Raw genomic sequence first — 27,274 nt, forward strand, 5'->3', positions numbered from 1 at the left:
CACAAGAATGTTTGTTCCAAAGAAATCAATATTTATTACAGTTTTTTGGACATCCAAAAACATAAATATTTGTAAATGATGCAGTCAACCTTTTAGAAATACTTAAAATTTTACTAAAATAACCATGTTTCCTACTTATAGACAAAAAAATATATTTTGTAAAAAAATCAATTCTTTCGTAATCATGATTTTTCAAATTTCAATATTTAGCTTGTTGTAAAAGTATTTGGTTATGTTATTCTTAACCATTAAAGTTCTTTGTTATTTAAGTATCTGATGAAATAAGTGACAATAAGCACTAGTACATATACTTTGATTAGTATAAAGATTTAATATATCTATCAGCATTAATCAGCTGTTGATATGTGTCCATTTTGAAGCTATCTTATAAAAAGCACTAAGAAACTTGTAACTTTACACATAACAGATTCTTTATGGTCCGCATATGGGTTTTAAGATGATAAACAATTCATTGTCAACTTAGAGGCACAGTCTTTAGATGATGATTTCAAACATTAACAAGATTTGAAAAATCAAGTTTTTTCAGGATCAGATCTTGGTTAATCTCAAGCAGATGATGAAACCATGATTTATAATTGGAAGACCCTAGATTGTTTTCTCGTCAAACTTCGAAACTGAGATTGTTCGATTCCATGGCCTCGAAATTAAGGTTGATAGTTTCCATGGCTTGTTGAGCTCTTAATTGTAAATCTCTGGTTTCCATCTGTATAACATTTATAACATGGTCCATCGCTTCTCGTCCCTAAAATGTATATCACTTGAAATGTTAACGTTCCTGCACATAATCCAGTTTTTGATTGTTTCATTTTACGCCTTTTCCCAACAGTATTTCAGTCATATAGGCGGGTAGTTTCCTAACCATCGTTCCTGGAAAGTTACACCAGTACTAGACTACCTTCCTCTGCGCTAAACTACCATAGCATCTCCCGGGGATTGAACCTACGCCAGAGAGGTAACTGGAAGTTCGAAGTCATTGACTCTAACCCCTCGACCACAGAGGTGGTCACACATAATCCAGAACTTGTCTGTTATATATTTAACACATAACTTGTGTTTCCTTAATATATGTACCAGAGTAGCTTTCTTTAGATCAGAATAATAATTTTTATGGCGCAAAATTGTCTAAAAATGAAAGGTTATTACACTTATAACTTAATTTGGCTTAGAATCATACTAAATATCAATTTTCAATTAAATTTTGATAATAGTTTCATTAACTTTAGCATATTTTTCAGTTTAAGGTCCCTAAATTCATCGTTGTAATATTTTCAACCTTTGGGACTCTAAAACAGTATTTTAAGTGCCAATTGAGGAAAAAAATCCCCTCTTCAAAAAGTATATATATTTTCCCCCTATATACTTTTTATATCTTTTCCCCCTATTTTTGAAACAGAATTTTGTACAGAAGTAAAAAAAATGTGTTCATGGGTGGGACAAGAGGGACATTGTAGTTTGGAAAATGTATTGTATTGCATCACAATTAACATAAAACATAGTATTGTATCTGTTTCTAGATTTCCCTTTCCCCCCTCCACGACACATTTCCCCCCTACCAATGGCCCTTCCATCATTCCCTTTAAAGCAGCATGCCTCCAGATGAGCCAAAATATTTCAATAAAATGAAACTTGAAAAACATGTACTAAGATTTTAGGAAAAGTAGAAAGAATCAAGATTCAAGTAAAATATTGCATATTACAAGTGTCTAATTGCTAATTTTTCATCATTTCAAACTATATTTCTACTGCGTTACCAACGCACCAACGCAGTAGAGCGATTTTTGCATATTTTTACCTCTTTTTGTTATTTACGTGGGTAAGAAGTGCCATTGATAATGTGTTAGTTGCTTCATTTTGGTTACTATACAATATTATACTGTTAAATACATTTTCAAAATTTTCATGAAAATAAGCATTAATCTGGATGAGTGCTGCTTTAAAGTGAAAAAAAAAGCATTGTTAAAAATAAATACCTATCAATCTATTGTACTCACCTTGGATGCATTCTTTGATATATTGTCACAAACAAATGATTCAATGTAGCTGCCAAATGGGATACCTTTAACATTGATCACAGCTTCCTGCTTTAAGCAAGTCCTGAAATTGTTAATATATGATTAACACCCTAAGGAAATGTCAAAATCATATATGATACTGCTATCAGCTTTACTGAAATGTCTCATCATACTGAAATGCACACTATTTGATATATGACTTCAAAAATTTGATTCATCCTAGGTAAGAAAGAATGATACAAGTTTAGACTGGTGACAAAAGATCTCATTTCATCTTAGCTCTTTAGTTCTAAGGAAAGAAAATGTGTACACAAATGTCCCCTGACAACACAAACCTCAAAATCAAGGCCTCCTTAAATTTATGTTTCTCAATCAGGAAAGAAAAATAATGTATTTTGGCATTGGGAATGCCTTTGTTTACTGGAAGTAACTATATCTATTAGGAAAAGAAGGCCTGGTCAGTGCCCACATAAAAAGTTAAGCTAAAATCAAATAACACAGAGCCTAATACCTGAAGTAAACTGAAATCAATACTTTTTACTGACTTAGCTAACATATCTTTACAAACTGTAAAAAATTCTTTTATTTTTTTTCAGTAGCAGTTATAAACAAATTTAGTTTCTTTGTTTAGTTTTGTTATCATATCAGTTATAAACCTTGGCTAAACTATATTTACAAATATACAAGTCAAAATATCAAATATGATTCTTTGGAATTTATTGCTGCTGAATAAAAATGTCTTTTTTACCTAGGTAATTAAGATATATTAGAGTCATCATTTAAGTGAACTTACTTATTCTTGTCTTCTGGATGGGGAGAGTACACAAGTGTTTCATCTATTGTTATCATATTGCAAAATGTCAACTGAAATGAAACAGGTGAACTTTGAAAATCAAGAAAGAATAATATCATGTTATCATTTACTTTGGATGAGTTCAACATACCTTTTTCTGGCCTGCTTAGTGATGTTGACCAAAGGCATTTCGCCTTCAAATCAATACATGTGTTATTATGTAATATAAATAATTCATATAGAAAAATTAAATAAATCTCTGAGATTTAAATGAAAGCTCAGTTTCCATTCTCGTTTTACTCTCAATAAGAATTTAATGAAGAATGCTGAATTATGAAAATATTATTGTCAAACCACAGGAACTTGAAATTCTATCAAATAACCAATATTAATTATAATATCCAAATATACCCCCTATATACTATAAAAAAAACACAAGGAATGAAACGCCTTTTCCCCACCCGAACATAATTTTCGCCGAACAAATCAACGGATCAAATTATTCTATCTGGCCATTTCGATAAACAATACATAAATGCATCAAATACCACCGATAACTTTTTAAAATCGCGTAGCTGTGTAGGAATAATTCAACATTTTCTGATTATTTCCTGCGATCTGAGTTTGTCGCCGACTCCATTCTGTGACGTCACTGGATTTTGAATCGAGGAGAATAATATTTATTTAAAATTATTTTTAATAAGTTCCAAAAAATAACAGGTATGTATAAAACTTTTATTGCAAATTATTCTATGTAAAATAGATTTTAAACATCTTCATGTAAAAACCTTTTTAACAAATTACTTTTATAAATACATTTGAAAGGGAAACCCCAAACAAGAACGGTAAATCTTTGAAATAGTACTTTCGTTTTTAAAAAAAAATTGAGTACTCTATTTGATATGGCCCAGCAAATAAATTCAGCCCTGTCGTAAGAAATAAATCAGTCATTTGTTCTAGTTTGACAGTATTTTACTTGCAAACTTGTTATTTTTGGAACTTGTTAAAAATAATTTTAATAAATATTATTCTCCTCGAATCAACATCCAGTGACGTCACGAAATGGAGTCGGCGACAAACTCAGATCGTGGGAAATAATCAGAAAATGTTGAATTATTCATATATAGCTACGAAATTAAAAAAGTTATCGGTGGTATTTGATGCATTTATGTATTGTTTATCGAAATGGCCAGATAGATTATTTTGATCCGTTGTTTTGTTGATTTGTTCGGCGTAAATTATGTTCGGGTGGGGAAAAGGCGTTTCATTCCTTGTGTTTTTTTATAGTATATAGGGGGTATATTTTGCATATTATTGTTAAAAGTGATAGAATTTCAAGTTCCTGTGGTCAAACTTTCAATAGTAAGACTTACAGGCAGGAAAACAAAACATCTACTGAGCTACTGATGTTAGGGCATAGAAAGTAAAAATTTAACTTTCAGGAAATGAAACACAATTACACGCTTAACAACCATTTATTTTCAATTTAAATTCTAATGCCAAGGGTTTATGCAAATTGCTTAAAACAAAAAAATTCCATATAGGAAACAGTGCAATACTTAAGTTTTGAAAGTAAGATGTATTCTGAAATTGAGCAATAATAAAGAACCCAAATGTGATTCGTTTAAAGCATATTTGACCGAAACAGAATGATACAGAATTGTTCATAGCCTTGCAAAACATTCTTGTCTGTTATTTAAGATGTTTAGATCTTTTCTTCTAGGACATAGTTCCACTTTCCACAATTTTTTAGGAATTTAATGAATTTTCCATGTTAAAATCCCCTTTATTAACTATTAAGATTCCATGAATTTACAATTACAGTAAAAACTTATTTTCAATCTGTTTGAACCCATGAGAGATGAAGAAAAAGCTTTTTCAAACTAGAACTATCACTAAATGTGATTAATACCCCCACAAGACTGCTTCGGAAATGAGGATGTTACTAGTAACAGAATACCTTGTAAAAGAATTGAAATATAGAGATATGGTTGTGGGCAATTAAAGATAGTTGTGGTTCTTATATGTTGCATTTCCTTTCAATGTGTTGGCCATTGATGAAGTTTAATTGAATTACTCTGTAATAAGTCCAGAAAGACAAAGAAAAGGAACAAAGGGCAATAACTCTATAAATACTGAAGATAGAGTTATAGTTCTTGTGCACTGCACTTCCTCTTATTGTGCTTGACCATTGTATGAAGTTGTTTTGAATTCAACCAGTATGTTTTAAGTTATGCTCCTGACAAGGAAAAGTATCAAAGGGCAGTAACTCTGTATTTTGTCAAAATGGAGTTATGGCTCTGGTGCACTGCACTTCCTTTTAATGTCCTTGACAACTGTATGAAGTTGTATTGAATTCCAAACAGTAGTTTTCAAGTTATGCTCTGGACAAGGAAAAGTAACAAAGGGCAATAACTCTATAATTAGTCAAGATGGAGTTATGGTTCTTGTGCACTGCACTTTCTCTCAATGTGCTTGACCATTGTATGAAGTTATATTGAATTCCAATCATTAGTCTTCAAGTTATGGTCCGGACAAAAAAGGCAATGGAAAAGTAACAAAGGGCAATAGCTCTGTAATTACTTTAGATAGAGTTATGGTTCTTGTGCGCTGCATTTCCCCTTATTGTGTTTGACAATTGTATGAAGTTGTTTTAAATTCCAACCAGTAGTTTTCAAGTTATGCCCCGGACAAGGAAAAGTAACAAAGGGCAATAACTCTGTAATAAGTCAAGATAGAGTTATGGTTCTTATGCAGTGCACTTCCTCTCAATGTGCTTGACCATTGTATGGAGTCATATTGAATTCAAACTATTAGTCTTCAAGTTATGGTCCGGACAAAAAAAAAGCAATGGAAAAGCAACACAGGGCAATAACTCTGTAATTACTTTAGATAGAGTTATGGTTCTTGTGCACTGCACTTCCCCTTATTGTGTTTGACAATTGTATGAAGTTGTTTTGAATTCCAACCAGTAGTTTTCAAGTTATGCCCCGGACAAGGAAAAGTAACAAAGGGCAATAACTCTGTAATTAGTCAAGATGGAGTTATGGTTCTTGTGCACTGCACTTCCTCTCAATGTGCTTGACCATTGTATGTAGTTATATTGAATTCAAATCATTAGTCTTCAAGTTATGGTCCGGACAAAAAAAAGCAATGGAAAAGCAACAAAGGGCAATAACTCTGTAATTACTTTAGATAGAGTTATGGTTCTTGTGCACTGCACTTCCACTTATTGTGTTTGACAATTATTGTATGAAGTTGTTTTGAATTCCACTTGTAGTTTTCAAGTTATGCCTCAGACAAGGAAAAGTAACAAAGGGCAATAACTCTGTAATAAGTCAAGATAGAGTTATGGTTCTTGTGCACTGCACTTCCTCTCAATGTGATTGACCATTGTATGTAGTTAGGCCAAATAAAAAAATATGTCTGGTTCAGGAAACATTGGTCCAAAAAATTAGGAGGGTAGGGATTTTTTTTTTTTTTTTTTTTTGGGTTGAGAGAATGTCTTATTTTCCATATATAGATGTGTTGCTTGCTTAACATACTTAAACAAAGATTGTAATCAATCAATGCAAACACCATTTTGTAATAAACTATCAGCATGTGATATTGTGTTGTTTATTTCTTGTATGTAGTCATTTAACCATGTAGCACCTGTATTCATACTAATTTGCTTTCTATTCTGCTTATTATGTACCCTTTCCCTTTGAATCACCCGTTGTACTATGCTAACCTGCATCTGACAGGTCTGACAATTAAAAGATCAAGGGTCAACTCTGTAACAAGTTAATGATAATGCTGTATTATAAGCTTAGAACATCTGACATGCACTATTCCGGGGACCAAAATAACACAGCTACTGTATATATAATTTTAATATTAAACATATTCAAATGGTCTTCAGATGGTCTTCTGCAAGTCTATATGTGCAACTGGTACCAACAGTTGCAGGGTTCTTACAAAGAAGGAGTCTTGGGACTCCCAAGTACAAAAAAGTAGGAGTTCCAGATCACATTGAATATGTTAAGCCATCTTTGCTGCACTTATCTGCAGTTGACAAATATGATGTATAGCAGAGTAAGGGGTTGGGGAGTCAGAGTTTGAACAGAGAAAAAGCTTATTCAGGAAAATGGTAATATGTCCCAAATGGAAAACACTGTACAATAAAAGTGATTGAAAATATTTGAAATATAATTTAAAAAACATACATCATCAGACCTTACACCCCCCTACCTTAAAAAAGAAAATATTCATTGTATGTTACAAACACATACTGGTAATGGCTCCATCTCAACTAATAGTTAATTTAATTTCTTAACTATATTTTAAGTGTTATTACACACATTTTAACAAAACATATCTCCCTTTTGGTTACGATTTTTTTAATTATAAAAAAGCGGCATCGCGAAAATATGTGACAATTGAAAATTTGTCTGTTTCCTGCAGAAACATTCACAATTCTACTTGTTGTTGATTTTGATCATATAAGATTAAATATTTTTTGATTATTTTAAGATTGTTACTCATCGGCTATTTGAACAGGCATCGTAAAACAAAATTTTCACATTTGTAATTTTCGTACCGAAAATCAAAAAAAAAAGTTTAGGGTCGGAAGTAAAAAAATAGGGTCGGTTGGGTTCCCTGAACCAGACATATTTTTTATTTTGGCCTTATATTGAATTCCAACTATTAGTCTTCAAGTTATGCTCCGAACAAGGAAAATGCAACGGACGTCTGGACCGACAGACCAACCGACCACCGGGTGACTCCTATATACCCCCCCAAACTTCGTTTTTGGGGGTATAATAAATACAACTTTATGGACCAGTCACTAAAAATGACTAAGACAAAAAAATAAGCAAAATAAAGGAAAATATTGAAAATCACAATACAACATACATTGCGTGTTTTTAATTCCATGGTTTTGTTCTTGGGATCAACAGTTGAGTGTTCACTTGCATGGCCAATACCATCGGATCCTACTATCTGTGACAACAAAAAAATACATATCAAAATATAAACAAAAATAGAAAAACCAATGTACAATAACAGTACTTGCATACAAAAACAAGAGCTGTCTGTAGGACAGCACGCTCGACTATTCTAAGTGCTTGATAGTAAAAGAGCCTTTATATTGTTTAATTTTTTAAGTTCACAAAAGGGCTAATTTTTTTTTATAAATTCATGTTAAAGGCCTAAGAGAGAGTCTAATTATACAGTATTGGCTTGACTATTCGGAAGGTAATGTCACAAGGGTGTTTTATTGAGTATAATAATACTAATTACCTATGAATAAATAAATTTGACAGAAAAGGTACAAAGGCTTGTTATTAAGATGTTTTATCAAGTAAATCACTGCTTTATTATTATGAATGCATAAAATTGTCCCGAAAAAGGCACAAACCCTTCAGTAGTTATTGAGATAACAACTTACAAGAAAAACTTAACCATGAATTTCTAAGTTGAAAAAGGGGAGAAAAATCAGCCTAAATGCAAGATAGAATTATTGACCTTTGTCAGTGACCTACAATTATGACCCTAAATGCATATGTGAAGTTTTTAATAAATATCTTTAATAGTTATTGAGATATGTAAAACTTGCATGTAAACATTAACCAAGAGACTAAGTAGAAAAGGGGATATGAATCAGCCTTAATGCAAGATAGAGTTATGGAACTTGGTCAGTGACATACAATTATGACCCTCCAATTATGACCCTAAGTGCATGTGTAAAGTTTCAAGTAAATATCTTTGAAGACCTTTAATCTTTAACCAAAATTTCTAAGTTTCAAAGGGGTGAATAATTCTGCAAATATTGCAGGCAGAGTTATGCAATTTTGCAAACTGATGTACATTGTTACTATAAAAAAGTATTTTAAATTTCAATTGAATATCTCAAGCAATAATTGAGATATTTGACTTTACAAAAAAACTTTAACCAAAATTTCTAAGTTCCAAAGGGGCATAATTCTGTTAATATTGTAGGCAGAGTTATCCAACTTGTCAATCTGATGTACCTTGTTACTATAAATAAGTATTGTAAGTTTCAATTGAATATCTCAAGCAATAATTGAGATATTTGACTTTACCAAAAACTTTAACCAAAATTTCTAAGTTAAAAAGGGGCATAATTCTGTCAATATTGTAGGCAGAGTTATCCAACTTGTCAATCTGATGGGCCTTGTTACTATAAATAAGTATTGTAAGTTTCAATTGAATATCTCTAGTAATAATTGAGATATTTGACTTTACAAAAAACTTTAACCAACGCAGACGCCGACGCGGACGCTGACGCCGACGCCGACGCCGACGCCGGGGCGACTACAATAGCTCTCATATTCTTCGAATAGTCGAGCTAAAAATGAATACAACTTAATATAGCTCACAAGAGTAACAGTAAATCACAGCTATTTAGATCGAAATCATATAATAACATTCTTAATAATATGTCAGGCAAATATTTACATTGAATATAAAGTTGTTTTTTTTTATATGTGGGACAGTCCAATATTATTTGGAGGGATTTCAGTACCGACAATTTGAAAACCTGTGTGATTAGCAGTATAGAAAAGGCTGACCAGCCTTTTGTTTGCTGAGTTTTAATTAACAATGACAATCTTAAATGTTGTATGGTGCCTTTCCTGGTGGAGGTGTCCCTTCTTGTATTATTTCAAGCAGGCACTTGCATAAAATCAATGACATTCTGTAAGCTAGCCGGATATTAACTTCCGTGCTTTGAAATATTCAAAGACCCTGCAAGGATTTGAACATACAACACTTACAGGAATGGGCAAGTAGTTTGAAGTAACAACATGAACCTCTTGGTTATGGAATTCCCCATCATCACCCTGTACACATGTCAAACGCTGACCTAACTTAAAATTGTTGGAATAGAAAGGACATTATAACATTTACAGGTTTATAATTATAAGCTTGTAAGTTACTCATTACTCTGGTGAGCAAAAACACAAAACAAAATAACATTTATGGTGAAATGATATGGTGATCCATCCATCAACTGCTCACATGTTTTTTTTTTCCAGTAACACTAGTCTACTATTTCATTTTTCACTCTTTGACTGTTACATTAGTCCTGCTTTGAATAACAAACCTTTTTTTTCTTACTTTTAAGATATTAGAACAATTTGTCAGCAGGTAAAAGTTCTGGGTTATACCTTATCATAAGCTTAACCTTTACAAAGTTTCATTACATGCTTTTTGGTGGTTTATAGAATTATATCAGTGAAATATAAAACTGATAATTTCACAGTTTCAAACAGTAAAAAGAAACAGAGATGGTGTGTTGGAACATTCAGAAACTCATGTGGCTTCACTTTTGAAAGAAATATACTACATTTTCCCCAAGAAACATTCTACATGAATGGATTACTCTAGATTAGAATGAGCAGTGTGGGCTCTACACTTTATCCCATATAAAATAATGAAATATTTGTACAGATTTCCTTAACATGCAGATTAAACAAAAACTTGTAATGAAAAGCAGTGGGGCCAAAAGTCATGTGGTAAAGGCACAGTAAGAAAGAAGCAAATAAAATACATCAATGTATGTGCTTCTACAAAATGATGGATGGATCATCTTTAGTCCAGTTCATGCAAGGAAAGCCTTAGAAAGTACACCAGGAACTGTATTCTACCTACAGACTGGCAAGTAAATACTTATCAGTTAACTTTAATATCTAATTTACAAATATTGTTTTATCTGAATTCCACTTATTTCAAATGATTATGACAATAAAATCATACATAAATTTCTTTCTCAAAATCATTTTAACACAACTAACTTTAGTTTATACATGTATCTTTAATACAAACTTCTTAATATCCAAACTTTATTTTAGTGGCTAAGAAAAAGAATAAAAATAGCTAATATGAAATGCAATTCTTGAAAATTTTCTTCAGACTTGTTTCACTTATCAGCCTGTGTGTAAAATACTATTTTCTCATTTTACTCACATTACACGATCTGATGTGCATATATCGTGTAATAGGATCAAAAACAGAGATCTCTCTGGCATATACTAGGCCAGACGTACCCAAAACCTGTAAATTTTCACATCATGTTTCAATAATACCAATAAATGAGCCGCGTCATGACAAAACCAACATAGTGGGTTTGCGACAAGCATGGATCCAGACCAGCCTGCGCATCCGCGCAGTCTGATCAGGATCCATGCTGTTCGCTATCAGTTTCTCTACTTGTAAGAGGGCTTGTAAGCGAACAGGCATGGAACCTGATCAGACTGTGCGGATGAGCAGGCTGGTCTGGATCCATGCTGGTCGCAAACGCATTACGTTGGTTTTGTCGTGACGCTGCTCAAATATGTAAACCTGCACTTGAATAGAAAATACAATGCATGTAATTTTTCAAACTTACTTTACAGTTTCATTTTTTACCAGCAATAGCATTAATTATGCTGAACACCAAGATGTACAAAGTAGTAAATAAATATCACTGTTTCCGACTTAAATCTCCAAAATGATCTGTGTATGTTGTTTTTTTATGAAGATAATAACGTGCTTTGTAGCAGCATGCCTCAAGATTCAGGCTAAATTTCATGAATTTTTTAAAAATGTGTTAAACAATAAAATATTCTGATCAAAGAAAGTAATTTACACATTGAAAACGGAACTTAAAATCCTCGAAATACCAAATTATGGTTAAATTATGCACATATAGCCCTAAATTTAGAAATATGGTGATAAATACTGCAAATCAGTCATTTATGGCACACTGCAACCCTGCCAAATGTGCAATTTCTTACTGTCAGATGAATAAGCTTTATTTTCTATGTTTAATTACCTTAGTGGCCCAACCTGGAATACCCCATTTCGTGCTTAACAGACGATGAGTTTTCAAAACACCTTTTTCATCTATTCTTCTGTCCACAACATCAATGCCTTCAACTGCCTGGTTAAATTTGTTGGGATATTTTCTCCATTGAGCCCTTGCCACTAGTTCCCAAGGATTACTGGAAAAAATTAACCACACAATTTTACAGCACTTTTCTTCAGAGACCTAATTACACATATACAGTCAGTAAATTTATATGTAATGATATTACAAAAAATAACAAGAGCTGTCACAGGAGACAGCGAAGCTCGACTAATAAAATACTGGACGCAGTAAGGAGGACAAAACAATGAAAGAAAAATCAATTATGTATAATTATGTATTAAGTTATAGTAAAACAAGCAATTATCATAGTATTGCAAGCAATCCATAAGTCCCCTACCAGTAAGAGCCCAAGCAACATTTTGAAGGGCCATTCACTTAGGTTCCTATTTTAAGTAAATTTGTTGAAAAAGTTCTTTGAAAGTGATCACAGGAAACAGTTTTTATGTACAGACAGACGGACTGAAAGACCCTCTAAAGTTATTTTTTAAACATCCCTGTTATCAAAATATAACATTTTTAAAATCCTATCATGATTGAAGAAGTTGGAGTAAAAATTACCAATTTCTCAAAAAAAAGTCTAAGTTCAAAAGGGGCATAATTCTGGAAATAGTCTTGCTAGAGTATTGAACACTCACAAAATTTAATGTTGAGTGATAATATGAAACATTTATATGAAGTTTGAAGTAGATACATTCAGAAAAAGAAGTTATTAAAAAAAAAAGAGTTTTTTTCATGAAAATTTTAAGTTCAAGGGAGGTAATTCTGATAAACTTTGTGCTAGAGTTGTAAACCTTGTCACATATGATGTGCGTTGATGACAAGCAACTTATATTTAAAGTTTGAAGAAAATACATTAAGAAATAAGAATTTATAGTGAAAAAAACTTAAAAACTAGAATCAGAAATCTTGAAATTCAGTCTATTTGTTGCCATAGCAACCAGAATTTTCAACATAGGAAGATAAGAAAAGGATGTGCATAATTTCCATACTGCCATCTACCCATATGTCAAGTTTCATAAACATATTTTCAGTACTTTTTGTGTTATCACTGGATCCAGGTTATGTGTAAAATTTGCCATATTTTCAGTCTATTTGTTGCCATAGCAACCAGAATATTCAACATAGGAAGAAAAGAAAAAGATGTGCATAATCTCCATACTGCCATCTATCCATATATCAAGTTTCATAAAAATATTTTCAGTACTTTTTGCGTTATCGCGGGATCCAGGTTATGTGTAAAATTTGCCATATTTTCAGTCTATTTGTTGCCATAGCAACCAGAATTTTCAACATAGGAAGAAAAGAAAAAGACGTGCATAATCTCCATACTGCCATCTATCCATATATCAAGTTTCATTAAAATATTTTCAGTACTTTTTGCGTTATCGCGGGATCCAGTTTTGTGGACGGACGGACTGACGGACGGACGGACAGACGGACGGAGGGTAAACCTAAAGTCCCCTCCGGTAAACCGGTAGGGGACTAAAAATAACATTTGTTAACATAAATTCCAAGATCAAGGGGATTAATTCTAGAAATAGTCATGCTAGAGTTATGGACCTTGTCACACAACATTTGTGTAATGATAAGAAATATATATTTGAAGTTTGAAGTAGATACCTTAAAAAGTAAAGAAGTTATTATATTTCTTAAAGAAAATCCTAAGTTCAAAGAGAGATAAATCTGTAAATATTGCTTCAAGAGTTATGCACATTGTCACATAAAATGTAATTGATGATAAGGAATAAGTATTTGAAGTTTGAGGTAGATACCTTTAAAAATAAACTAGAACTATCACTAAATGTGATTAATACCCCCACAAGACTGCTTCGGAAATGAGGATGTTACTAGTAACAGAATACCTTGTAAAAGAATTGAAATATAGAGTTATGGTTGTTGGCAATTAAAGATAGTTGTGGTTCTTGTATGTTGCATTTCCTTTCAATGTGGTTGGCCATTGATGAAGTTTAATTGAATTACTCTGTAATAAGTCCAGAAAGACAAAGAAAAGGAACAAAGGGCAAAAACTCTATAAAAACTGAAGATAGAGTTATAGTTCTTGTGCACTGCACTTCCTCTTATTGTGCTTGAACATTGTATGAAGTTGTTTTGAATTCCAACCAGTATGTTTTAAGTTATGCTCAGGACAAGGAAAAGTATCGAAGGGCAGTAACTCTGTATTTTGTCAAAATGGAGTTATGGCTCTTGTGCACTGTACTTCCTTTTAATGTCCTTGACGACTGTATGAAGTTGTACTGAATTCCAAACAGTAGTTTTCAAGTTATGCTCTGGACAAGGAAAAGTAACAAAGGGCAATAACTCTGTAATTAGTCAAGATGGAGTTATGGTTCTTGTGCACTGCACTTCCTCTCAATGTGCTTGTCCATTGTATGAAGTTATATTGAATTCCAACCATTAGTCTTCAAGTTATGCTCCGGACAAAAAAGCAATGGAAAAGTAACAAAGGGCAATAACTCTGTAATTAGTCAAGATGGAGTTATGGTTCTTGTGCACTGCACTTCCCCTTATTGTGTTTGACAATTGTATGAAGTTGTTTTGAATTCCAACCAGTAGTTTTCAAGTTATGCCCCGGACAAGGAAAAGTAACAAAGGGCAATAACTCTGTAATTAATCAAGGTAGAGTTATGGTTCTTGTGCACTGCACTTCCTCTCAATGTGCTTGACCATTGTATTAAGTTATATTGAATTCCAACCATTAGTCTTCAAGTTATGCTCCGGACAAAAAAGCAATGGAAAAGTAACAAAGGGCAATAACTCTGTAATTAGTCAAGATGGAGTTATGGTTCTTGTGCACTGCACTTCCCCTTATTGTGTTTGACAATTGTATGAAGTTGTTTTGAATTCCAACCAGTAGTTTTCAAGTTATGCCCCGGACAAGGAAAAGTAACAAAGGGCAATAACTCTGTAATTAATCAAGATGGAGTTATGGTTCTTGTGCACTGCACTTCCTCTCAATGTGCTTGACCATTGTATGTAGTTATATTGAATTCCAACTATTAGTCTTCAAGTTATGGTCCGGACAAAAAAAAGCAATGGAAAAGTAACAAAGGGCAATAACTCTGTAATTACTTTAAATAGAGTTATGGTTCTTGTGCACTGCACTTCCCCTTATTGTGTTTGACAATTGTGTGAAATTGTTTTGAATTCCAACCAGTAGTTTTCAAGTTATGCCCCGGACAAGGAAAAGTAACAAAGGGAAATAACTCTGTAATTAGTCAAGATAGAGTTATGCTTCTTGTGCACTGCACTTCCTCTCAATGTGCTTGACCATTGTATGTAGTTATATTGAATTCCAACCATTAGTCTTCAAGTTATGCTCCGGACAAGGTAAATGCAACAGACAAAAAAAAAGCAATGGAAAAGCAACAAAGGGAAATAACTCTGTAATTACTTTAGATAGAGTTATGGTTCTTGTGCACTGCACTTCCCCTTATTGTGTTTGACAATTGTGTGAAGTTGTTTTGAATTCCAACCAGTAGTTTTCAAGTTATGCCCCGGACAAGGAAAAGTAACAAAGGGCAATAACTCTGTAATTAATCAAGGTAGAGTTATGGTTCTTGTGCACTGCACTTCCTCTCAATGTGCTTGACCATTGTGTGTTGTTATATTGAATTCCAAGCATTAGTCTTAAAGTTATGCTCCGGACAAGGAAAATGCAACGGACGTCTGGACCGACCGACCGACCGACCGCCCGACCGACCAACCGACCGACCGACCGACCACAGGGTGACTCCTATATACCCCCCCAAACTTCGTTTTTGGGGGTATAAAAAGTTATAATAAAAAATAACATTTTTCTAGTAAAAAAATCTAAGTTTATGGGGAGATAATTCTTGCAATATTGGTGCTAGAGTTATGAACCTTGTCACATAAGATGTGGATGATGATAATGTAAATATATTTGAAGTATGAAGTTGATCCCTTTAGAAATAAATAAGTAACAGTAAAAAATAATATTTTTTATGGAAAATTCTAAGTTCAAAGGGAGATAAATCTGAAAATATTGGTGCTAGAGTTATGAACCTTGTCACATAAGATGGGGATGATGATAAGGTACATATATTTGAAGTATGAGGTTGATCCCTTAAGAAATAAAGAAGTAACAGTAAAAAATAGTATTTTTTAAGGAAAATTCTAAGTTCAAGGGGAGATAAATCTGAAAATATTGGTGCTAGAGTTATGAACCTTGTAACATAAGATGGGGATGATGATAAGGTACATATATTTGAAGTATGAGGTTGATCCCTTAAGAAATAAAGAAGTAACAGTAAAAAATAGTATTTTTTAAGGAAAATTCTAAGTTCAAGGGGAGATAAATCTGAAAATATTGGTGCTAGAGTTATGAACCTTGTCACATAAGATGTGGTTGATGATAAGGAACATATATTTGAAGTTTGAAGTTGATACCTTAAGAAATGACAAAGTTATAGTGAAAAATATTTTACTGCACCAAAACTTTAATCTAAAATCTGGACGCGGACGCCGGGGCGAGTAGGACAGCTCTCCATATACTTCGTATAGTCGAGCTAAAAAATTAACAATTTGATACCGTACCGAAAACAGTTTTATATTTTACCGGTAAATACTGATTCAAAAAGTACCGGTCTTTTCAAAATTAAAAACAAATAATACCGTAAAAGGCCCCCCAGGCTTCTTGATAAGGAAAACAATCTACTCATCTGATGATCAGTGCTGAACTCATAATTAAAGCCATCATTTTATTCAATCATTCAGAATTCATTTTATTTTATAGTAAACACAAAATGAAATATGAATAAAAAGAACTTTAAAACCGTAACACTTTTTAATGATATTACCAACACTTGCTAACACTAAAATTAATGTATTTACAGTATTATTACTGTGTTGTAATAATAGCCCCCCTTTTGGAAAATGTTTAGCCTCCGGGGGCGTTTAATAGGAATTTTACTGTATATAAAAAACAAAAAAATCAACAATTATTTATGGCAATTATATCACAAAATGAATGCCAAATGGCCGTGGTCCAAAATGACCTATTGGTCAAGGGATATCGAGTGCTCGAGGTAGCGGCAATCCTTGTATTTATGAAACCCTGCTGCATGAATTCAAATACTTGAAATGGCATAAAATTTGTTATTTTAACTTTTCTTAAAAAATATAGTTAGTGTTTTGCTATAAAAACATTTCTGCAATTTGCACTAAAATATTCGAATTTTATGATATACCCTAAAATTCCTATTAAACGCCCCCGGGGGCTAAACATTTTCCAAATGGGGGGCTTTTATTACAATACATTTTTTACTAAATCCAAAAATCATTGTAAATACATTTAGTGTTAGCAAGTGTTGGTAATAACATTAAAGTGTTAAGGTTTTAAAGTTCACATGATACAATTTTGTGTTTACTATAAAATATAAAATAGATAATTTTGTGTTTACTATAAAATCTAAAATAGATTCTAAAGGATTTCAAAAAAAATTATGGATTTACTCATGAGTTCAGCACTGATGAGTTGATTTTTTCCATATCAAAAAGCCTGGGGGCCTTTATTAGGGGAGGGGCGTTTATTAGGAATTTTACGGTACATGTTTTTGCTGATGTCAACATCATGGTGGGCTCTAGAACAAAGCTTTCATTTCACTCCTACAGACAGAGCTAGAGTATGTATATATTGTAAAAAAATTTGCCTTGGCAAGGGTGGAAACACTGGTCAGCAATTTGTTGAAACACCTTAGACTGATAATTTAATAATAAAAACATATCAAAATAAGATTCCTAGAAATAATGAATACAAAATGCTGCTCAAACACTTAAATACAGTGTTTTTTCCCTGATATAACTGATGCCGAAGAACGGCACCATTCCCAATAGAAAATAGACAACAAATTTCCCAATTCATGACTGATAAATTCCCAAAATAACACTGAAAATTTCCTCAAAATCGGTAAACAAAAACAACAAGAGGGCCATGATGGCCCTGAGGTCGCTCACCTGTATATAGCCCCCCCCCCCCCCCCCCCCCCCCCGGCCCCAATTTTTTTCCCAAGGGCTTTTATTTTTTATTTGAACAGACTTGGTAGACACCCATAGGAAGTTGTTTCATGCAAAACATCTAAGTTCTAGCTCATTGGGTTTTTTAAAAGAAGATTTTTTAAGTTTTTACTATACACATATAGTTAAAAACAATGACACCCCTCGAGCAGGGCCAGTTTTGACCCCTGGGCTTTTATTTGAACAAACTTGGTAGATATTTACTTAAAGATGTTTCATGCTTAATATCTAAACTCTAGTTATTTGGGTTTTTTCAAAGAAGATTTTTAAGTTTTTGCTATGTATATAAGGAAAATCAATGACCCCCGGGGCGGGGCCAGTTTTGACCCCAGGGCTTTTATTTGAACAAACTTGGTAGACACCCATTAGAACATGTCTCATGCTAAATATCTAAACTCTAGCTATTTGGGTTCTTTAAAAGAAGATTTTATAAGTTTTTACTATATGCATATAAGGAATATCAATGACCCCCTGGGGCGGGGCCAATTTTGACCCCAGGGCTTTTATTTGAACAAACTTGGTAGACATTCACTAGAAGATGTTTCATGCCAAATATCTTAGCTCTAGCTCTTACAGTTCTTTAAAAGAAGATTTTTTAAGTTTTTACTTTATGCATATAGGGAAAATCAATGACCCCCTGGGGCGGGGCCAATTTGGACCCCAGGGCTTTTATTTGAACAAACTTGGTAGACATTCACCAGAAGATGTTTCATGCCAAATATCTAAGCTCTAGCTCTTACAGTTCTTTAAAAGAAGATTTTTTAAGTTTTTACTATATGCATATAGGGAAAATCAATTACCCCCTGGGGCGGGGCCAATTTTGACCCCAGGGCTTTTATTTGAACAAACTTGGTAGACATTCACCAGAAGATGTTTCATGCCAAATATCTAAGCTCTAGCTCTTACAGTTCTTTAAAAGAAGATTTTTTAAGTTTTTACTATATGCATATAGGGAAAATCAATGACCCCCTGGGGCGGGGCCAATTTTGACCCCAGGGCTTTTATTTGAACAAACTTAGTAGACATTTACTAGAAGATGTTTTATGCTAAATATCTAAGCTCTAGCTCTGACGGTTCTTTAAAAGAAGATTTTTTAAGTTTTTACTATATGCATATAGGGAAAATCAATTACCCCCAGGGTGGGGCCAATTTTGACCCCAGGGCTTTTATTTGAACAAACTTGGTAGATATTCACTAGAAGATGTTTTATGCCAAATATCTAAGCTCTAGCTCTTTGGGTTCTTTAAAAGAAGATTTTTTTAATTTTTTTACTTTATGCATATAGGAAAAATCAATGACCCCTGGGGCGGGGCCAATTTTGGACCCCAGGGCTTTTATTTGAACAAACTTGGTAGACATTCACTAGAAGATGTTTCATGCCAAATATCTAAGCTCTAGCTCTTACAGTTCTTTAAAAGAAGATTTTTTAAGTGTTTTACTATATGCATATAGGGAAAATCAATGACCCCCTGGGGCGGGGCCAATTTTGACCCCAGGGCTTTTATTTGAACAAACTTGGTAGACACTCACCAGAAGATGTTTCATGCCAAATATCTAAGCTCTAGCTCTTTACAGTTCTTTAAAAGAAGATTTTTTAAGTTTTTACTATATGCATATAGGGAAAATCAATGACCCCCTGGGGCGGGGCCAATTTTGACCCAGGGCTTTTATTTGAACAAACTTGGTAGACATTTACTAGAAGATGTTTTATGCTAAATATCTAAGCTCTAGCTCTGACGGTTCTTTAAAAGAAGATTTTTTAAGTTTTTACTATATGCATATAGGGAAAATCAATTACCCCCCAGGGTGGGGCCAATTTTGACCCAGGGCTTTTATTTGAACAAACTTGGTAGATATTCACTAGAAGATGTTTTATGCCAAATATCTAAGCTCTAGCTCTTTGGGTTCTTTAAAAGAAGATTTTTTAATTTTTTACCTTTATGCATATAGGAAAAATCAATGACCCCCTGGGGCGGGGCCAAATTTTGACCCCAGGGCTTTTATTTGAACAAACTTGGTAGACATTCACTAGAAGATGTTTCATGCCAAAATATCTAAGCTCTAGCTCTTACAGTTCTTTAAAAGAAGATTTTTTAAGTGTTTTACTATATGCATATAGGGAAAATCAATGACCCCCTGGGGCGGGGCCAATTTTGACCCCAGGGCTTTTATTTGAACAAACTTGGTAGACACTCACTAGAAGATGTTCCATGCCAAATATCTTAGCTCTAGCTCTTACAGTTCTTTAAAAGAAGATTTTTTAAGTTTTTACTATATGCATATAGGGAAAATCAATGCCCCCCGGGGGGGGCAATTTTGACCCCAGGGCTTTTATTTGAACAAACTTGGTAGAACACTCATTAGAAGATGTTTCATGCCAAATATCTAAGCTCTAACTCTTAGGGTTGTTTAAAAGAAGATATTTAAAGATTTTTCTTTCGGTTGCCATGGGCAACCAGAGTTCTGCATGGAATTAAATTCTTTGAAACAATGTTTTAAAGGTGACCACCAAAGGAACATTTCCTGTGAAGTTTGGATGAAATTGGCTCAGTGGTTTATGAGGGATGTGTTTTTAAAGCAAAAGTTTACGGACGGACGGACGGACGACGGACGGCCGGACGCCGGACGAAAAGCGATCACAAAAGCTCACCCTGTCACTTTTGACAGGTGCTAAAAACATTGATAAGTGAAAAATGCAATAAAAACCAAAGTATAACCACATGAGTGATATTCGTACTACTTTTAGTGTTTTCACCACCTTTTAAATTATTTATTGTTAAAATTAGCAATTGTTATGATTATCATTTTTTATTCAACTCAAGAAGCAAAATAATCATTAAGTTAATAATACATGGTTTTTACAGTGTTTATTATGCATAATTTTTCATGTCGTCCTGGAATAAAAGAAATTCCCCAAAATATTTTGCATCTTATGTAAAATTCCCAATTCAGTCAACGCATGGATTTTTTTCCCAATTGTCCGGTACCGGCTCCATTCACAAAGTAGGGGGAAAAACACTGAAATAGTAGAGAGTATCTAATATATACTGTATCATTCAAGTTTAACAGTTTAAAACAAAAAATATGGGGTACTGCTTTTCAGGAATCTTCCCACATAACAAAAGCTTTTGGTATTAGTTTTGGAGGTTGGAGCCACATGAACATAATTTTTTGGAACAAGAAACTTGAGGCATGATATTTCAAGGGCACAAATTTCATATACCTCTACGCATTGTATAAAGAAATTATTTTGTTCTTTTGTTTAGTTTTATTGGTGAGTCAGTATGATTATGAGCAGTGAGGGTTATTTTTACATGAATCTACTATTAAATTTTTTATTTGTTCAAACAAAAGTAAGATTCAATCTTTACTAGATTCGTGAGTTCTTCACCGAGTTCTAAATCTTTTAATTTAGTAGAGGTGCAAACAGGACGTTTCGGCCCCAAACCAAATCGGCCCCAGTCGAAAAATCGGCCCCTGGACGTTTCGGCCCTTTTCCGCGAGACGTTTCGGCCCCACTATAGTGTATTGCTTGATTGATTAACAACAATTAATTTAATTACAATTAAACAATTATGACACTTTAATTCTTTGAATAATTATTTATTATCTTTTGATCTCTTGAACCATTTAGATATACGTTAATCACTTAATGTTTTTAAAGGTGTAACAAACAATAAAGGCCGGTTACTTACCTATAAACAAACCACTAAAAACTTCTGAATTAAGAAAGTAACTTACAATTTTTCCTTAGAATACATTATCTTTTGATCTTAATTAAACTAATACGTAATTTTTTCAAAGTGTACATGTACTAATTAACTGTTTATACTTTATGCTAATTGGCGGTATTGTTTTGTGTCTTGCTTCTTAATCATTCAAATAAAATATTATCTATATATGGTTAATAAATGTTTGTTTGTGTATTATATTTTTTCAAATAAAGTTTACAGTATGTTCTGTTCTGTTTGTATTGATTACTTTCCCCCTACTACTATAATAATCTAGTTTTTATACAAAATGATTAAAAATATATATATAAATTGATTATTTTTTTATTGAAATGCTATAAATATATCGGTTTAAAATACAGTACTTATTCTGGGGCCGATTTGGTAAAGGGCCGAAACGTCCGGGGCCGAAACGTCTTGGGTAGTTTGGGGCCGATACGTCTTGGGGCCGAAACGTCTCGAAATCGTAGAGGTATGTCCCAAAGGTTCCTAAAACAATTATTTTACATGGAATTTTCTGATAAATTCTGTAACATTTTCAATCACCTCACGCTTATACCGACAACAAGTTATTTACTAATGACGTCAGCGTGAAATATCGCTTCATGTAGAAATTGACTGCATGCACACTTTTCACCCTGGCGTGGCACTTCACACTAACATGGCATTTAACGGTTTTTTAAATTTCTACTGGCAAAAGAAAATTGAGCTCTGTTCAACATTCGTTTTTTACATTCACATATAGATGAAATGCCAGCCTAAAGCAGCAAAAACACTTCAAGCCTTCAAAGAATTTATAATAACAAAAAAAACGCAAACAGGACGTTTCGGCCCCAAACCAAATCGGCCCCAGTTGAAAAATCGGCCCCTGGACGTTTCGGCCCTTTTCCGCGAGACGTTTCGGTCCCACTATAGTGTATTGCTTGATTGATTAACAACAATTAATTTAATTACAATTAAACAATTATGACACTTTAATTCTTTGAATAATTATTTATTATCTTTTGATCTCTTGAACCATTTAGATATACGTTAATCACTTAATGTTTTTAAAGGTGTAACAAACAATAAAGGCTGGTTACTTACTTATAAAACATTATCTTTTGATCTTAATTAAACTATACGTAATTTTTTCAAAGTGTAACTAATTTACTGTTAACTTTATGCTAATTGACGGTAGGGATGGGTACCACCAATTTTTTTGTACCGCGGTATATCGCGGTATTTCACCTGTGTACCGCGGTATGTACCACGGTATTATGAAGACACTTTTTAATGTTTAACTTATGCAAACTAAGACCAACTGCCATAAGAATGTTTAAACATTTTGATAAAACACAATACATTTTAGAAAAACAGATTAATATTAATTAAAATGCCTCCAAATATCCGATTTCCCCTTTGGATTTTTGACCGTGGTGAATTCGTCCATGACGGTATGAGCTGTTTACAAGTTGGGCTATGTCTAAATGCTTTACGTTTTGTTCTTGTCGCCACTCGTCAATACGTCAACATGTTTACTAGCCTTAGACTGAGCACTAACATGGGTGTCCCCTTTTAATGCATTTAAATGAAGAATGATATATAGAAATTATAAAAATGTCGGCGGATGAAATGTATTTACACTACATAATAAATATGAAAAACAACCGGGAAACGATCTGACCTTTCCGCGACTAATTATTCGTTAGAGTATTATACTGTGCATTTACTGCTGCTCTAAAAATAGACTTGGAATTCCACTTTAATTTAGGTTGATAGTTGAAACACAGATTACAGGGTAAATAACGTCCGAATCTTACAAAAATATTATGTAAAATTATATATATTAAAAAACCGGTATTCCTAGGGGTCGTACCGGTACGTACCGCGTCTGAGCGAAACCGCGGTATACCGGTAATACCGCACATCCCTAATTGACGGTATTGTTTTGTGTCTTGCTTCTTAATCATTTAAATAAAATATTATCTATTCAGGTTAATAATTGTTTGTTTGTGTATTATATTTTTTCAAATAAAGTTTACAGTATGTTCTGTTCTGTTTGTATTGATTACTTTCCCCCTACTACTATAATAATCTAGTTTTTATAGAAAATGATTAAATATATATATTAATTGATTATTTTTTTATTAAAATTCTATTAATATATCTGTTTAAAAGACAGTACTTATTCTGGGGCCGATTTGATAAAGGGCCGAAACGTCCGGGGCCGAAACGTCTTGGGTAGTTTGGGGCCGATACGTCTTGGGGCCGAAACGTCTCGAAATAAAAAAAAACTATGCAGGGCTCACGCTGTCGGTCGCCATAGTCGCCATTTGCGATTATTTTATAAGATTGGCGATTATTTTTGCATTTTGGCTACAAAATCTGGCGATTATTTTTTACTTCCAACAGTGTTTATATAAGGTGTAAAAATCGATAATGAATGCAGTAGACCCAATTAACACCAGCAGGGTGCATTTAATTGAATGTCAACTTTTTACCGGTCACGTGCTGCTAACTATATTGCCCGAGGTGATAAAATACATGCGAGATGCAGTGTCTATTCTAGGACGCGCGATTGCGCGATTCACGCTAGTATTTAACAGATCGCGCACAATTCAAAATCATGTGCGTGAAAATCGCGCATCTATAAAAAAAGTTAATAAAACCGTAAAACTTCCATCCCGCATTATATTTGGTTGTTTTGTTTACATTTACACCGAAAACCAAAGGGAGGTAACTGTAAGCTAATTATAATAATTTAGTACCGTATGGTACTGGTTTCGTGAGTTGACGGAAATTAACAGAATGTTCCGTATCGACCGGAACTAGTGTGCTAGGTCTGACAGTTGGGCGCCATTTTAGTGTAGTAAATAATCAAGAAAAATGAGGCAATTCCTAGCTTGGCTACGATCTAGACGTGAAAGATAGTTCGATTACTTGTATTGCCAATCCCTTTATAATCAATCGCGGCAGTTCTGTAATAATTTGTTTTCGTTTAAAAATTAAGGGGGGACAACTTCTGCTGCCTTAAATAAATATTATCGTTTTAATTATTTCATCGGTTGAACGCCTCAGTGTAAACTTAATGCAGACGATTTAACATTGGCAGTTTATATTGGCACACTGTCTTTGATTTTGAAAATCGCCCCCTTTTTTGAAATAGAGGGGGGAAAATCACCCCTATTTTTCAATTCCTAGAATAGACACTGGAGATGTATTACTGTATAAGTACTTTAAAGATGTTGTCCAGCATTTATAATAGCCATCAAATATCCGTCAATAAGCCACAAAAATCCTTTTAAAATTGATAAACTGGATATTGACTTACCCAAAATTTACCGTGAATTCCAGTAATTGCAAATTTTGATTTTTTTTTGTTTTAAGCTACTTGACTAAATCGCCAGTGGAAAACAATGGTAAAATATTTAAACAGTGATTTTCCTACTTATATAACAGACTCCGAAAAAAGGCCTCTTCCCAATTGAAATTTTCTTTCAAATCATGAAGTTTTCCCAAAAATCTGAACTTAAACCAGCTTTTTTACTTCCCAAATCAGAAATTTCGGCGATATTTTTTCCCAAAATCAAGAGGCTAAGGCCTCTTCCCAATAAAGTGAGAAAAATCACTGTTAAAAAGTATTAAATTCCAAACAACTATTTGCACAACAACCAAAATTGTGAATATTTCTTCAGAAAACAGGAAAAATCCGATTGTCACATATTTTCGCGACACCGATAATTTTGATATTTATTTTAAGGTGAAATAAGCTATGTTCTGTTTAAAAATCTTTACTACTATGGCAGAAAATTTGTATTACATTGGTGATGATGATATTTTTCAGTAAATTATTCAGAAAAAAGGCTGCATTCTGTGAATGAGTTTGCAAACTTGTGTTATTTCTATAGGCTAATATGACCTAGATCTACTCCAGTTCTGTGTGAAATGTGGAAATTGACAGTGGTAATTTGATTAGAACAAACAAAAAAAGTTGTCTGATAACAACATTATGTAAAGTTATAATGAATCTTTAATATTATTGTTATACAGTAATTATACTAATTATACAGTGTTTCTGCCAGAGCGCGTTTTTGCGTTTTTGGCGCATTATTTTCGGCCATGACGCAATGAAATTTAGTTAGTGCGTATTTTGTGACGCAAGAATTTCACCGTCGCTGATTTCAACACGAGTCATATATACAGACTATAAACTGTCAATTCAGTATAAAAATGTACGGAATGTTTACCGTGGGCTCCACTATAATTTTAATGAGAAATGAAATTTACCGGGTCCGTGGGCCGGCATTTAGCCAATTTCATCTAGTTAATAAACGCTTGAATTTATACGATACTGTATATTGAAAGCGCCCAGACAAAATTATTTATTTTGTTGTCGTCATATTCTGCGAACGAATTAACTGTCTGTGGAAAATGCCGTCTGCTCCAAAATAGTGGAGATTGACCAATTTCTTTACGAAAAATACACAAAATATTGTTGTCCATGACCAAAAAGAAGTATCATATGAAACATGTTGACGATGACACTAATTCCCCGAAAGAAAAACAATCCATTATAAGTGGTGTAATTTTGTTGATGAATAAATTGACATAAAAAATTAAAATAACCGTTTAAAAATATAACACAAAAACAAGTATTTAACAATATTTTTATTCACATATAGTTAAACTACATGATGGTACATAAATGTTCTCTGGCAAGAAGTAAAGTGCCTAAGAAAATGAAACTTATAAAGTGTTAGAATCTACCTGTTGTTTTTTACATTTTTGTTAAATTAATTGGCACGACCCTTATGAATTTGAAATGACCCCTAAAATATCACACATGGGGTCATAAAAGACCCTCAGAAAATCAGAGCTGGCAGAAACACTGATTATAACGTTTTTATTCTGTTCTATAATAACAATTAAAGTTGTGGTTCTATTTAAAAAAAAGGTAGTTATCAATATACACAAATGTATCAGTTTATTTGAGAATCCTTATAAAACTGAAAGATATAAATGTAATGTTTATTTAATCAACTGCTTATGTTGTTAATCACTTATTCGTGAATAGTCCGCTAAACTTTTGGCTATTATTTTTTTTAAGTTGAAATTATTGGCTATTATTTTATTTGAGCCAGTGTGAGCCCTGACTATGTAAGTTACTTTCAGACTTAGTTGGGATTCTTTGAGCAGTCGGGGTTATAATGTATAATGTTCTTGGAAATTTCTATGATTTCATTACATAACCAAGGATAACTTTTTTGACAAAAGAGCAAATAATTTTGATTTTAAAACCAATTACTTTCGACATATCTGCTATGCCATGAACTGTCTAGTTTTCAAGCTAATGATCACTGTCAATGGCAACACGTGAGCAGGGAATGATTGCAAAATATTAAAGTTTAAATCTAGTTGCATATAAAATTTAATGTGTTGAGTACGTAAATAATTAAGAAATTAATATGGTAAAACTTACTCAAATATATGCTCTTTACTCCAAATTTTCATGTTTTTGTACCCTGGTCGACTGTAAAGACGAAAAACTTGCCTACTTCCCGGTAAGCCTGTCACGTTCGCGACGACCTTTACGTAAAAAGGAAGAACCGAAAAACTATCTTTTAAATCTATATCCGCAGGGACTAGTTTCATTAAAAACTGTATTGAATTTCATATGAAATTCCAGTTTATGTTGAAAATGAAAAGAAATATATAAGAAAAATGTTGTTCACAGAGTTATTTTTTTAAGTATGGAATTGAATTA

At 33.2% G+C, this 27,274-nt stretch overlaps 1 protein-coding gene across 1 annotated transcript; it reads right to left on the minus strand.

Annotated features, from left to right (window-relative positions):
- Positions 1–161: 161 nt before the first annotated feature.
- Positions 162–27,274, minus strand: LOC132746561 (PRELI domain containing protein 3B-like). Its single transcript, XM_060735745.1, has 6 exons — positions 26,990–27,274; positions 11,648–11,816; positions 7,726–7,812; positions 2,827–2,897; positions 2,013–2,115; positions 162–763 (listed from the first exon to the last, which is right to left on the minus strand). Exons 1-6 carry the CDS (start codon positions 27,160–27,162, stop codon positions 623–625), a joined length of 744 nt encoding a protein of 247 aa, XP_060591728.1. The 5' UTR covers positions 27,163–27,274; the 3' UTR covers positions 162–622.

Source organism: Ruditapes philippinarum, unplaced genomic scaffold (assembly GCF_026571515.1).
Source record: "Ruditapes philippinarum isolate M1 unplaced genomic scaffold, ASM2657151v2 ctg1152_1_1_1_1, whole genome shotgun sequence".
Classification (NCBI taxonomy): domain Eukaryota; kingdom Metazoa; phylum Mollusca; class Bivalvia; order Venerida; family Veneridae; genus Ruditapes; species Ruditapes philippinarum.